Raw genomic sequence first — 14,425 nt, forward strand, 5'->3', positions numbered from 1 at the left:
ATTGGTGATTACTTCAGTTGACTTCAGAGAATATTCCCCAGGGGTGGCCCTGCTGCCTTTTGGGAGCTGTCAGCCCTCGAGCCCCAGGGATCTCTCAAGGGACAGCAGTGGTGTAGAGAAAGTGGTGCCTTGGGCTGGGCCGGGCTCTGGGGGCAGGAGGAGCTGATGGCAAGCGGGAAGCACTGGAGAGAGACAGCTCTGCCCAGGAGCAGCATCTCTGCGGAGCACGGCAGGGCTGAGGGCACTGCCCACGGGTGACAAGGGGAGAGGAGAGAAGTGAGAGAGATGTAAGACAGTGTGGAGTGGGAGGATGCTGAGAGTTCACTGGGGGACAAATCATCACAGCTCCTAACACGGTAAGTCTCTGGCTGCAGGTGGATACTGGTAGAGTCTCTGGGAGGGTCCTTCTAGAGCTGGCACATGCCAGGGCTGATGCTCTCTGGAGCAGTGATTATCTGCCGAACGGTCGGGGGGACGGGGCATGTCATCTCCCTTTTTCCTGGGCATGGCTGCAGGAGCGTGAAGCTGGGTGTGCAGCCAGGGGCACCCCGGGCTGTCCTTCATCACAATCACCCCTGGTAGGGCAGGGTCATTGTGCTGTTGAGGGGGTGAGGCGTGGGTCAGGGCTGCCCACAGCTCCTGCTGACAGCCTGGACAGCTCTGGGGGGGAAACTTGCAAGAGAGAAAAAAGGGAGGCTTCACCTGCAAGGGAAGGAGCCTGTGCTTTCAGTTTGCTACTCTGGGTTGGCTGGGTGAGCAGTGAGAGATGGGAATGACTCTTACTGGTTTGGAGAAGGTACTGACAATGCAGATCTGTTTCACTGAGAGGTGAATGAGTCTGGGAGCATCAGAGCAATCCCCCATGGCTTAGAGATCACCAGCATCACCAGCAGCAGGCCTGTCAGGTTTTCTCTGCCATATATACCTGAAATTTGAAGAGCAGAGAAGGTCCTGGGCAGTGCCCTGCCCAGGAGGTGTCTTCAGGGCAGAGATGAGCACGCAGCAGCTGGGATGGGGTCTGTGAATGCAGAAGATGGGAACCGAGAAACCAGGCAGCCAGCAGGCACAGCTCCAGGCAGCAGAGACGTGGGCAGGGAGTGAGATTTTTAACAGAAATCCTTTTTCAGGGGATATACTGGCACCTTTGGCCATGCCCTGCAGCGCAGATCCCTTCCTCTGATGTTGGAAAATGGGTGAAGAATAAAAGAGTTGTTTAGGGTCGCATAAGACCTTAAGCAATCAGCCAAACACCTGCAACACATTGCCTGTTGCACAGAGGTCCTTCAGCTAGGCAACTGTGATAAACACCTCGTGGGGAATGCTTAAATGGAGAGGCTTTGTGTGTAAATTGGCAGACTCCTAATGAGAAGCCCTTGTCCTTGGAGATTAAGATGCTCTGAAAAAGAATGAACTAGCTGAAGCTAGGTTGGAGATAACAAAGGGCAGACATAAACCAAAGAAAGGCCAATTACAAATTGTAGAAAAAGTCCAAGAAAGGCTCATCTCCAAACACCACCAGAGACTGCTAGAGTCCACCAATGACCCCCATGGAAGCCCCTCGGGGACACAAACTGCATTCCTAATAGCTATGTATATAAGATCATGAGTTTTAAGAAATTTGATGAATACGTATGTAACAGAGGGATATAAGCTTTGGCTACTGTAATGTACGGTGGACATGTCAGGTGGAATGATTCCCTCATGTCCCCAACCACATAAATAATGCCTGCTCGTTAATGCTAAACCCAGCATGAAGGAGTTTTCATTCCCGATTTCTGTGATACTGACATCTCTCCCCTTCTCTCTCCCACCCAGCAGAGCCTCTGACCTCACAGCCATGGAGTCCAGCCCACCAGCAGCCTTCTCACCCCCCTGAGCGCCAAGAAGAGGTGAAGGGCATCTCTCCTGCCCCGTGCCCGTGCAGCACAGGGGCTGAGGGTGACTGCCCTGCGGTGTCACTGGCTGGGAGGTGGCGGGCAGAGCTGGGACAGGGGAAGGCTGTCCCGAATGCCTGGCTGTCTCTCTGCTGGCCTCTCCCAGCTGGGCCATTCCGACGTGTCTGCTCGTCTCTCCTCGCGCCTGTGCCACTCCTGCTGTGGCTGTCAGGCACTCTGGGGGTGGGAGGTCCAGCTGAAGGGTCAGCACGGAGCTCGTGGGCCCTCCCACGCAGACGTGTCCATGGGAACCCGGTGTCCCAGCTCTCCTCGAAGCTGTGGGGCTCTGGGCCATGCAGCCCATGCGGGTGGGGACTGAGCTGACTTCAGGAGATGCCACCATGAGGACACTTGGTGACTCCTTGGGGTGTCCTCCCAAGCTGGTTGCTGCCCTGCAGATGGCATATCTCTCCTGCATCGTTTGTGTGTAAAACCCATTGGAGAATCCCTGAGATGCTACAAGCAGGATTATGTTGATTTGTTGGAAAAATGAACTCTGTGTCCTTGGCAAGGAGTGGGGTGCTGAGACCTTGTGAAGATTCCTGGTGGCAGGGTGAAATACTTAGTGATCTGCAGTGGATCCCTCTGCTCTCAGTGGGGTCTGATTGCTTCTCTGGGTACCTCAGGAGTGCAATCCCCCTCCATTTCAAGGGGCAGAGACAGGGCAGCCGGGAACAAGACAAACGGACAGACCAGCTCGCTTGCCCCTGCGCTAAGCCACAGCAAATCCTTTTAACTCCCAGGACTTGTGGCTGCTCATCCTGAGCACAGCAGAGATGCTCAGCATTTCTGCCTTCAGAGAAGACTCCCTAAATGAGATGGGGCTGGGGTGGGTGTGGTGGGGTGGTAGGGAAGAGCTTTCTGAAAGAAAAAACACAAACAAAAGCATGAAACTCCTTGATGCAGTCAAGTTTGCTTGGGATTGGGGGTGGAGGTGTTGTCAAGCCCTTTGATGATGAGAGGGAATTCACCTGAGAAAATCTATCAGACCTGGCCCCTACGTGCCCCCTGCTCCCAAGCAGAGCCTAGCCTAGAGCATATACAACACATCTGGGAGCCCACAGGCCCTGCTCTTCACAGCACCCCCAGCCAGCACAAACCAGAGCAACAGCCAGGGAGCTGCACAAAGGTCCTGCCAAGCAGGAGAAAGGGAGGGGGTCTGAGGTGTGGTCACGAATGTGTGAGAGAAGTCTTTGGTTTTACCCAGAGAAGTCTGTCCTCACTTGTCACTGTCTTTTCCCTCTGGTACAGGCCCCTGGGTTCATATGGAGACCATGTCCAACAGCAGCTCCATCACCCAGTTCCTCCTCCTGGCATTTGCAGACAGCACGGGAGCTGCAGCTCCTGCACTTCTGGCTCTTCCTGGGCATCTACCTGGCTGCCCTCCTGGGCAACGGCCTCATCATCACCACCATCACCTGCGACCACCACCTCCACACCCCCATGTACTTCTTCCTCCTCAACCTCTCCCTCCTCGACCTGGGCTCCATCTCCACCACTCTCCCCAGTTCCATGGCCAATTGCCTCCAGGATACCAGGGTCATCTCCTTCTTGGCATGTTATGCCCAGGTCTTTCTCTTTGTATTTTTCCTTGGAGCAGAATATTCCCTTCTCACCGTCATGGCCTACGACCGCTACATTGCCATCTGCCAACCCCTGCACTACAGGACCATCCTGGGCAGCAGAGCTTGTGTCCACATGGCAGCAGCTGCCTGGGGCAGTGGATTCCTCAATGCTCTGCTGCACACTGCCAACACATTTTCCCTACCACTCTGCCATGGCAATGTGGTGGACCAGTTCTTCTGTGAAATCCCCCAGATCCTCAAGCTCTCCTGCTCTGACTCAGGCTATCGCAGGGAATTTGGACTCCTTGTGTTTACTGCATTTATATACTTTGCTTGTTTTGTTTTCATTGTGCTGTCCTATGTGCAGATCTTCAGGGTCGTGCTGAGGATCCCCTCTGAGCACGGACGGCACAAAGCCTTCTCCACGTGCCTCCCTCACCTGGCTGTGGTCTCCCTGTTCATCAGCACTGCATTTTTTGCCTACCTGAAGCCCCTCTCCTTCTCTTCCCCATCCCTGGATCTGGTGGTGGCTGTTCTGTACTCAGTGGTACCTCCAACATTGAACCCCTTCATCTACAGCATGAGGAACAGGGAGCTCAAGGATGCCGTGAAGGAATTGATCCAACGCACCTTGTTCTACCAGCAGTAACCTGCCTCACCTTCTCTGCAGAGTACCCAGAGCTTGGCTTAGGACAAGCCTCTGATTTATTTTTCCCTTCTGATAATTATCATAAGAGGTAACTGCTTGGCTTCATTCCACTTCTCTAGGTGCTTCATCTGTTGTGTCCGACCCTTTCTCAAATGCCTTGAACACTCTACCAGATCCAGCCTCCCTGAGAGCATCTCAGCAATAAAAAGGGTCTCCTGCGTGCAGTGTCTGAAGGCTGGGCTGTCCCAACTAAGCTGCTACCAAGAATAAGCCCAAGGAATTTGACTTTTTAAAATGTCTTTTCTCATTCTTTAATTCCTGCTTTGGGGTGATAAACTTCTGGCAACTGTGTGATCTATTGGAAACCAAGTGGTGCTTTCAAAGACTGTTCCTGGTTTCCAGGGGCGGTGTAGGTGCTGCAGGAGCTCTCCATTACCTCTTTAGGCAGCCACATGTATAGCAGGGCTGATGGCATGTAGTGTTCCCTGCGGAAAGGAGTCTGGAGGGGTCAGGAAAGAAAAGACACTCTCTGTGTGCCCTGGGGTGGGCAGTGAATGGACAATCAGGAGATGAGACACCCCTCAAAGGTGAGGATCACCCAGAGTAAAGCACTAAATCCAGATACCCATAAACCATGACCCTGCATTTTGGTGTGAGCCAGTGAAAATGCAGCAGGCACGGGGAAAGGAGACTGGAGAAATGTGGAAGCTGCCCGAGGATCCCCAGGGCTGGGGGTCTCCTTCTGTCCTGGGCAGCAGGGCTGGTGGGGAGGCAGAAGTGGAAGAAAGGCAGCCAGGGCTGAGGGTCACTTGCAGCATGAATGCAGGACAGACAGAGAGTGCCTGGACTCTGTTTCCTCACACCCTTTGGACCAGCTCAAGTAGTGGGAACACTGGGGAGGCTGCCATCCCTCCCTGGGATGCTCCCTGGGGCTGCTGTGCCCTTCAGAAGGTTTGGTGCTGTGGGGTGAGTGCCCAAGTCCCAGCCCACTCCTGACCTCTCCCCTGGCTCAGTCAGACAGAGCTTTTTGATCAGGTTGTCAGCCGAAGGACAAGGCAAAACATGTAGCACTGACCTGCCCGCCACAATGGTCTTACAGGTAGCTGTGAGATCCCTCACAAGCATGGGGAATTGGATGTCCCCACCACCACCTGAATTTTTGGTGTCACACCTCAAAAAGCAGTTTGCATTTCACAGGCATATTTTCTGTTTCTCCTCCTTCATGTGGTTCTTCCTGGGGATCCCCTTTGGGTCTTTTCCTCTTTGTTCCAACACACATGGCCTTCCCAAGTTGGCATTTTGCCCTGGTTTTCCATTTTTGTAGCCCACATGGACTGTGTCTTCCTGCACAGTTCAAAGCCCAGACTTGGCCCCAGTAACCCTGCATGGCCGGTCTGGGATGTGGGGGCCTCCCAGCCTGGCTCACTGGGCTGGACCCCTCTCTACACATGACAGGATTTGTTATGGGGGCCCCTTGGAGTGTGACACAGTGGCAGTGTCCTCCTCTCTCCTTGCACCTCTGGTCTCTATGTGAAACATTCTAACTCAATTCTAACTCTATTTTCCTTTGTGGGTTTCCTCCATGCAGTAATTAGTAAGGTGAACCTCACCATCAATCTTACTGAACCTTATCAAGCCCCTATCAAAACTTTGTTCAGTTCCATCGCACTTATGGAACTCTGTCAATTTAGTACTTTACCTCAATAAAACATATTGCTGCTTCCCTCTTTTGAATGAGGTGCATTCTGCTCTTCTCCAACACCATGGGGGGCCAAGGTCCTTCTTTTCCACTCTCTCCTAGTAGGACCCCTAGGAGGAAGAACATTTCTCTGTGTTCATTGCTTAAAAGAATGGTGAAGGAAGTTCAGCGAGGTGAACCACGGAGGTGTGTGTTTCTGAGTGTATTAATATTCCCTAAATGTGCTCTGTGCCTTCTGGCAGTTGAGAAATGCCTTCTTCCTGAGGGCAACATTGCTGATGCTTACAGAACCCCTTCTGACTGTGCAGACGAGGTGCTCCACAGGTGTGCTTCTCTCATAGCGTGCATTTGAAGGCAGAGGCCAGGTAGCCAAAAATGAATATCGTACTGGCAATGAGCCTTTCCAAGGTTGTTATGAGCCAGACTGGGAATGCAGGGAAGCATAAAGGTTCTGTGGTCCCCTTGGGTTAAATTAAAGTGAAATGACACCAAATGACTGGTTAAAATGTTTTACTTGCAGTAGAAACAACTTAAACTTGGAAAAGGATAGCAAGCAATGTGGCCTCTTATTAATAAACCTGTAAGGAAGAAAAGAAAGGAAGAAAAGGAAAAGGGAGAGAGAGAAAGAGAGTCAAAAGTATGTGGATCACTACCCCAAGTTCCAGCATTTTCTCAGGTCTGGTAATCTTGAGCGGTAGGTGCACCCCCAGCAAACTTTTCTGTTGCCTTTTAAGTTCACTTTCTCTGCTGATGTTCATACTAAACAAGCAGAGGCAGGTTCTCCTCCAACACATTTCCATGAGAGATGAGGAAAAGGTGGAAGGTGGGTTCTGTGTGTGCATGGAAGGGGGATCGGGTGCCCCTACCCCCTTTGTCAATTGAGTCAGTGGTTGTGCTCGCCCCAACACCATTGATTTTTTCCTCAGTTTTTGCTTAGGTCCTTCTGGTGCTGGTTCTTTCTCTCTCTTATCACTCCTTTAACCTGAACATATGGTTTCACTCAATTTGTTTCCCTTCATTGAGGCTTATCTAAGGAATTTGGCAATACAACCATGAGGGAGTGGAGCTGTGCACCCTTCGATACACTCCATGCTTCCTTGGGTGGTGTTCCATAGACTGATCACAATGGCCAAAGCTTGTCAAATTTTTCTGTGTTTATGACTGTTTGAGGCAACAATTCTTTCATTTTCTTACACATGTCTGCCTGCAAAATCCTACGTTGGGCTCACCTAGGGTCGGGTGGTGGTGAGAGGCTGCCACTGCTGGAGGAAGAACCATGGACGGCTGCCACGGGGTCTGTGCTGGGCAGACATTTCCCCACCCTGAACAACCACCCTGCTCCAAGCAGTGCCTGCACCATGGGGCTGTGGGGCCATGTGGGGCAGCAGGACGTGGCCAGCCCAGCTGAGGAGGTCCTCCCTGCTCTGCCCACTGCCACCCATCGGCACTGCCACAGCCCCTCTGTGCTGGGCGATGAGGTTTCTGTGGGTGCCCTTCTGTGAGCCGCGTGGGCACCCACAGGGTGTGTCTCTGCTTGGAGCTGGTCGCCTTGGCCTGCCTGCACGGTCCTGGCAAGGCTTGGCCTTGGAGATGGGCTGGGATAGTCCTCAGCCCATGGCATGAGTGCCAGACTTAGGAATGACTCCTGCAGAAGAGCTCACACTGTGCTCAGCGCATGGGTGAGCCCTTCAAGATGTTCTCACACCAGGATTCTTCTTGGTACAAAGGGGAACCATGGCAGCCTGAAGCGATTTCTGCTGGATGGAAGCTGTGAGGGTTGCACAAGCACTCACAGGTAGAAGGAAAATTTTTTAAAAGGAAAAATTTATTGGGCTCTAATGATGTCAGTGCAGTGAGGGTGCATACAGGCTCAACTCTGATACCCAACTCCACCACCGTTATGACCAAAGAAGAAAACAGCTTCATACTGACCCTCAGACCTGATGTGCCATAGCTCCTGCCTAAGCTGGTCTCCAAGCCCATACTCAGACAACTTGTGCTAGATCAAGTGCACCAGGACCTTGTCTCCATGAGTTTGGAACATCTCTATTGACCGAGATCCCACCATCTCCCCTGGGCCCTTGCTTGGCTGCTGGTCTCTGAGGGATTTCTCCAAAAAAACCCAACCCTCAAAACCAAACAGCCCACTTAGCCTCTCCTAGTACACAATGTGCTCCAGGCGCCAACCATCTTTCCAGCCTCTGCTGGACTATTCACAGCCTGTCAAGGTCTTTCTTGTGCTGGGGAGACCCACACTGGACACAGCAATCCTACTGGGGTCCATGAATAAGGGAGAAGAGTCACTTCCCTTTCCCTGATGGCTGTGATTTTGCTAATCCAGACATTGATAAGGTTGGCCTGCCTTTTCCCAAGGGCACACTGCTCCCTCCTGTCCCGCTTGTGCACCCAGACTCCCAGGTCCTTTTCTGCAGAGCTGCTGTCCCCATCCTGGCCTCTTGTCTGGAGTTGTCCCAGCACAGTGACAGGATGAACACTGTCATTTGTCTTCAACTTTGTGTGGATCCCAGGCAGACCTTTTCACTGAGGGCTACTGCATCTACCTCTCTCCTTATCCAAAGGGCCCATCATCTCATTGTAAATGGTATTCAGGTTGGTCAGGCAGAATTTGTCTTTATTCAGTTTTTACTGGAAGTTCCAAATCCCCTTCTTCTCCTTCAGGTGCTTGGAAATGGCTTCCAGGAGGATTTGCTCCATCACTTTCCCCGGGACAGACGTGAGGCTGAGCAGCCTGGAGCTCCCTCATCTTCCTTTTTGCTCTTCATGAAGATGGGTGGCATGTTTGCCTTTTCCCAGACACCAGGAACCTCCTTGACTGCCATGGCCTTTCCAGGGTGACAGAAGCAGCCACACACTGACCTTGGCCAGCACCCTCAGCACCCTTGGCTGTAACTCACCCCATAGAGGACCCACAGAATCATGTATGGCCAACCAGCTTGCTGAAAGTCTCTCCACGTGTTCTTGGTCACTAGGTCCACTCCTTCACTGAGTTTTGGGCCCGCTTTTCTTTTTTTAGCTTTGCTGTGGCTGCCAACACCCTTACCGAAGTCCCTTTTGCTACCTTCTGCATCCCTTGCCAGTTTGAGCACCAGTTGAGCTCTGCCTTTCCTAGCTCCATCCTTGCATGTACAGACAAGGTCTCTGTGCTACCCCAGGGCAGCCTGAACCCCTTCAGCCCTCTGTGCATCTCCACCCCGTCCCACAGGCAGGCTGGTGGCAAGAGGGTGGCATCTGGGGACAGCACAGCAGTGCTGGGAGCAGGGGCACCAACAAGGAAAGGGGGTGTGTGAGCCATGCCCTGTGCTGCACACAGGGGCACTAGGTGGTTGGTGCCTCAGTGGTTGGCCAGGCTGCATGGGCTTGGAGTGGATGCCAGCTTGAGAGTAGGAGCGCTGGGATTTCCATGGAATTCCAGTGAAAATGTGGCTGCAGGAAAAGCAAGTGGGCAGGTTCAGGCACAGGCAACTGCAGTGGCAAGTGTGGACAAGAAAGTGTGCTGGCCTCCTGCCATGGTTGCTCAACTTCATCCATGAAAGCCCATACGGTTTTTGTGTTTCAACAGGTTTGGCCTTGAAGATGAAATGGAATTGTCTCCTTTGTATCAGCCCTTAGGAAGCCCTGCCAAAGCATCTCCCAAATTCAGTGCTGGCAGGAGGATCTCCTATAGACACCTCTGGTCTGAGCCTCCTCCAGATGTCTGCACCCCTGGGCTGGATGCTCTGCCTGGCACGGGAGGATCAGGCCACTCTCCCTGTACCCACACCATCTCCACCTTGGGAAAGAAACACCTCTAAGATTTGAAGACAGGCTTCAGGCCTGCCCATTGCTCCCACCCCCCCCCACTTCTCTGGATATCCAGAATGACCTGAGGGGTGCTTGGGCTCCTCTTTAATAGGACATAACCAGAGTCTTCACATTTGTCTCAGGACAACAAATGGCACCATCCAGACCCCAAACTCAACTGCTGCAGGTCCTGTACTACCCAGTGGTGATTGGTGTCAGGACCAACTGCCACTCCCAGCTGTACTGCTCAGGGCTGTGGTCACACCACCGGATGACATTTTGGGCACCAAAAAGGAATATTGTGGTTTACCCCCAGCTGACAGCTAAGCACCATGCAGCCACTCACTCATTATCCCCACATCTCCCCTGGTGGGATGGGGAGGAGAATCAGAAAAAAAAAAATAAAAACAACAAAAAATCCTCATGGGTTGGCATAAGAAGAATTTAATAATTGAAACAAGATGTAGTAATAATAATCATATTAATAATAATAATAGAAATAGTTGCAATAATTGTAATGAAAAGGAAGATAAGAAAAAGAGAGGAATAAAACCAAAGAAAAAGACAAGGGGTGCCCAGTGCAATTGCTCTGTACCCACTGATCCATGCCCAGCTGGTCCCCCCAAGCAGTGATCCACATCTCTTGGCCAACTCACTGCCTTCCTCCCTCTTGTTTATATACAGGGCCTGATGTCCTGTGGTATCAAATAACACTATGGCTAGTTTGGGTCAGATGTCCTGGTCATGCTCCCTCTTAGTTTCTTGTGCCCCCCCTCACTGGCAGCATGGGAAACTGAACAATCCTCGACTTAGGATAAGCCCTACTCAGCAACAACTAAAGCATCCTGGAGTTCTCAACATTGTTCTCACCCTAAACCCAAAGCACAGCACTGCTTCAGCTGCTAGGAAGAAAATTAACTCTGTCCCAGCTGAAATCAGGACTTTGCAGATTGCCTTTCTTGGTAAGCCTGGCTCCCTGCAACCCTTATTGTCAAATAGGCAAGTTCTTATGGGCTCCACTGCCCTCTGCATCTGACATGCACACCAGCTGGTTGGATCATTTGGCCTCTGTGACCAAAGGCCATGGGTCATGGTCATGATCCAGGCCTTTTGCAAGCACCAGTTTCCTTCCTGTTGTTCTTTGCAGTCACGTGAACTAGGATCAGAAATGTCAGGCTGTGCTCTGCCTGTTGTGACAAACTGCTCAGCCCTCGTCACGATCTGCCTTCAACCAAAAAGACTTTTCAGTGTGCAAAACATTCTTGTCAGGGTGGCTTCTGCGTCCGTGCCTCCGCTGCCTGCTGGCAGGAGCTTGATGCAAGTTTTGGAAATCAGCAAATGCTGATTTTTGTCACTTTTATCCCCAAACTTGACGTTGTCATTGCCCAATAAGGTGTGGTACTGACCTTCTGAGGCACATAGATTTAGGTCAACCTCACTGCTCGTTGTCTTCCTGTGAAGTTCAGTGTGACTGAGGATGAGCTAGCTCATCGTTACAGTAGTGCTTTCCACCTTCGTCATCATTTCCATTAAATGAGCATTTCTTTTTCTTACCCATACTGCCATACATCCACTCAAGTTGTTGTCCTCTCAGAGGAACCATCTGCACACATGCCTTAAATGCTGATGTGCTGGAGCTTCAGTGCACAGGGACCTTGAGATACTTGGGGCTTTGGCCAGCAGGAACCTCAAGTTGTACAAGGAGAAGGGGCAAAGTGGGACTGGACTGGCAGAGGAGTGAGTCTGAGGAGAAGGCCCTGGGCACTGTGAGTGATGACATATGTGCTGCTGGTAAAGGCTCACCATGAATAGAGCCAGCTCCTGCATATGGAGCTGCATTGTAGCATGACCATCGAGACACGGGGAGTTATCATCCCCCTCGACTCAGCACTGGTGTGGCCACACCTGTAACATACTCCCGGTCTTCCCATTCTGAGGAGCAGGAAGGAATGGGAGAGTGCCCAGAGGATGTCTGCAAAGGTGGGTTTAGAGGGCATGAAGCACATGAAGTGTGTAGAGTAGCTGAGGGACCTGGGCTTCCTTGTCCTGATGGTGTGGAAGGTCGTGCGGGAGTAAAAAAGTAGCTTGAAATTAGGAGTTTGGGGTGGTTTCAGAGATGGTGGAGCTTTTCTTTGTAGTGGGAAACCACCTGAGAAAGGAAAAGCATCACAAAGTGTAGCTTGGGAGGTTGAGACTGGACAGGAGGAGAAAAAAATGTCCCTTAAAGGGTAATTGCTGTGGTGCCAGAGGTCACCCAGAGCCTGGATCAATGCAGTGCTTTGTGTTCCAAGGAACAGGCAGGGAGGAAGGAGAGATCTCAGGAAAGGCAGGGAGATGCCATAGGTTGGGTGTCCACAGCCTGGGGGTCTCTGTCCCCTTGGTTATGGCAGTTGTCTCTGCTACCAAGGCCTGGAAGGAGACATGATAATCGCATGGAACTGGGGCCTCGTGGCTTCCTTGCAGCCCCCCAGGGAGGCTGGGAGCTGTGGTACCACTGTCCTCCACTCAGCATTGCCCACCCCACCCCACAGTGCCCCAGGAAGAGCCCTGAGCCAGTGTGAGGGATGGGATCCCCCTTCTTGGGGCTGACCACTTGGCATGATAAAATATATCAAGTTTTACTCAGCATCAGCTCCCCTTGCACAGTGCCTTTGCCTACCTGTACTCACAGCCTCCAATTTTCTTCTCTAACTAATCCATGGGGACACCTGGTCTGTAATGGGCCTCAGAGGGGCCAATTAACACTCCAAGACACTTTGGATTTTGCTTCTGACTTTAACCCCTTCAGAGGTTGGTTCAGGTCCTCTCAGTATCTGAGGTTCAAGCACCAAATACACCCCGGGTCTCATTAAAATGCAGAAAACCTGAACGAGCCACATCTCTTCCATCAATTATTTCAGGACTTCCAATCTTGTACAGCTAATTGGAGAGGCTTCAGGAGTCTACTTAAAGTGGAAGATTTTAATGACATCTTCGTAAATATTTTTTTTTCTTTGTTCATTTTGAAGGGGTTTTTAATCCTTTCTTAATTTTACAGAAGTGAGAGAAGCTTTCTCCAATTCTGATGGTCTTCTACAGAGGACAGGAAATGTAACAACAGCGGTCTCCTCATGGTCCCCCACTGTATGGGGAACTTTCCTCCCCACCTCCCCAGCCCCACCATTTCCCTCAGGGGCTGCCTGGGACTTGCATTCTTCTACATCAGACTTCCTCACTGATGTTCACAGCTGAATGTTACAGCTCCTTTGCACCAATTCCCACCTGATTTACCCTGAGACTTGACTGTAAATAGTCACAGGAATCTTATTAATTTTGAAGAAACGGAAGTAAAATATGAGACAAATTATTAAAAAACAAACAAACAAACAAACAACAATGAAGTCCTCAACTGTATGCCAAGTCCAAGCCTCCACTAAGGTCTACCTTCCTCAAGTGATGACCATAGAAGAAATATGCTAGACAAATAGATAGGAAATTATAACTATACGCACAATTAGCAAGTTGGCTAAAAAGAGAGTTTGGCAGTTTAAATCAACTTTTCCACCTTCTTGGCCAAATTTCTAGTCCAGAGCCTTGTTACGACCTCATGCCTCTAGTGATCTCCCTGCCTATCTTCCTGTGCCTCCTTATTCCATGCCCACCTCTAGCAAATTAATTTGGGGTGTTGTGGGTAACATTTTACAGTCAACAGAAAAATCATTTGTCAATGTTCAAAGCATTTCTGAGGTATAACTGAGAAAGAAATGCACTTGTGTTACATCATGTGGTTGTTAACATCATTATATTTAGCAAAACCCATCGTCAAAACAGCCTGTTCTAAAAGCCCCCCTGCGACTGGACAGAAATTAAGATGCAAGAATAAACTAATTAGAGTTGCTGCACTCTAACAAGCTCCCAGGGGAAAGTTACTGAGTCTGGAGAGCTATGGGAGGAATAGAGTCTTTGGCGTTTAGTGGGGCATGCTGAGGGGTTTGGGTGAGGAAGCTCCCTCAGGAGATTGACGTGAGCCTCCCTGGGGGCTGATTAGAGCAGAAGAACAGAGGCAAGTGACTTCAGGGTGACAAAGAAAGGAGACAGAGACATCCTGTGTCGTGTAGCCCCTTGGATGTGCCCTGCCAAGGGGCTCAGTGCTAATTCCCAGCCCATCTGAATGGTGATGCCTTTGGTCATCAGCAGCTGAGGTTTTCCCCTGGTCACTCTGAGGACAAATACACACCGAGTGCCACATCCTTGCCCCTCAGGCCTGGCACTTCGCAGCTCCCCCTAAACCTTTGCCTATAGCCTAACACCTAACCCTGAAAGGTGAGCTCTCATCGTTAGCCCTGCCCTGATCACTGAAGCTGAAACCCTCACCAGATACCTGAAATCTAAGCCCTACCTACCTCCCTAATCCTTTCCCTCAACACCCCTCATCTTCAACCAAGTCCTTCCCTGGGCTGGCCTAACCCTGGGCAACAGCCCTGGGTGGGGTGCAGCTCAGCAGAAAAGGCCCTGGGGGTCATGGTGGACAACAAGCTGCACATGAGTCAGCGGTGACGGCTGGCAACCCAGAAGTCCAACAGCATCCTGGCTGTCTGAAGAGGAGCATGGCCAGGAGATGAGGGGGAGGGATTCTCCCCTTCCATTCAGTGCTTGCTAGACCACATGCCCAGTACTGCACTGAGTTTGGGGCCTCCTGCCCCCCGTACAGGAAGGACATCAATCAACTGGAGCAAGATCAATGAAGAGGCACCAATACAGTCGGGCATGTGTAGACGTACAGGGGGCTGGAGAGCTT

At 51.2% G+C, this 14,425-nt stretch overlaps 1 protein-coding gene across 1 annotated transcript; it reads left to right on the forward strand.

The window, feature by feature from the left end:
• The first annotated feature begins 3,554 nt into the window (after positions 1-3,554).
• LOC122153037 (olfactory receptor 14J1-like) lies at positions 3,555-4,148 on the forward strand. The gene has a single exon (XM_042789160.1). It carries the CDS (start codon positions 3,555-3,557, stop codon positions 4,146-4,148), a length of 594 nt encoding a protein of 197 aa, XP_042645094.1.
• The last annotated feature ends 10,277 nt before the right edge of the window (positions 4,149-14,425 follow it).

This window comes from Tyto alba, unplaced genomic scaffold (assembly GCF_018691265.1).
Source record: "Tyto alba isolate M040663 unplaced genomic scaffold, T.alba_DEE_v4.0 Super-Scaffold_15, whole genome shotgun sequence".
Taxonomy (NCBI): domain Eukaryota; kingdom Metazoa; phylum Chordata; class Aves; order Strigiformes; family Tytonidae; genus Tyto; species Tyto alba.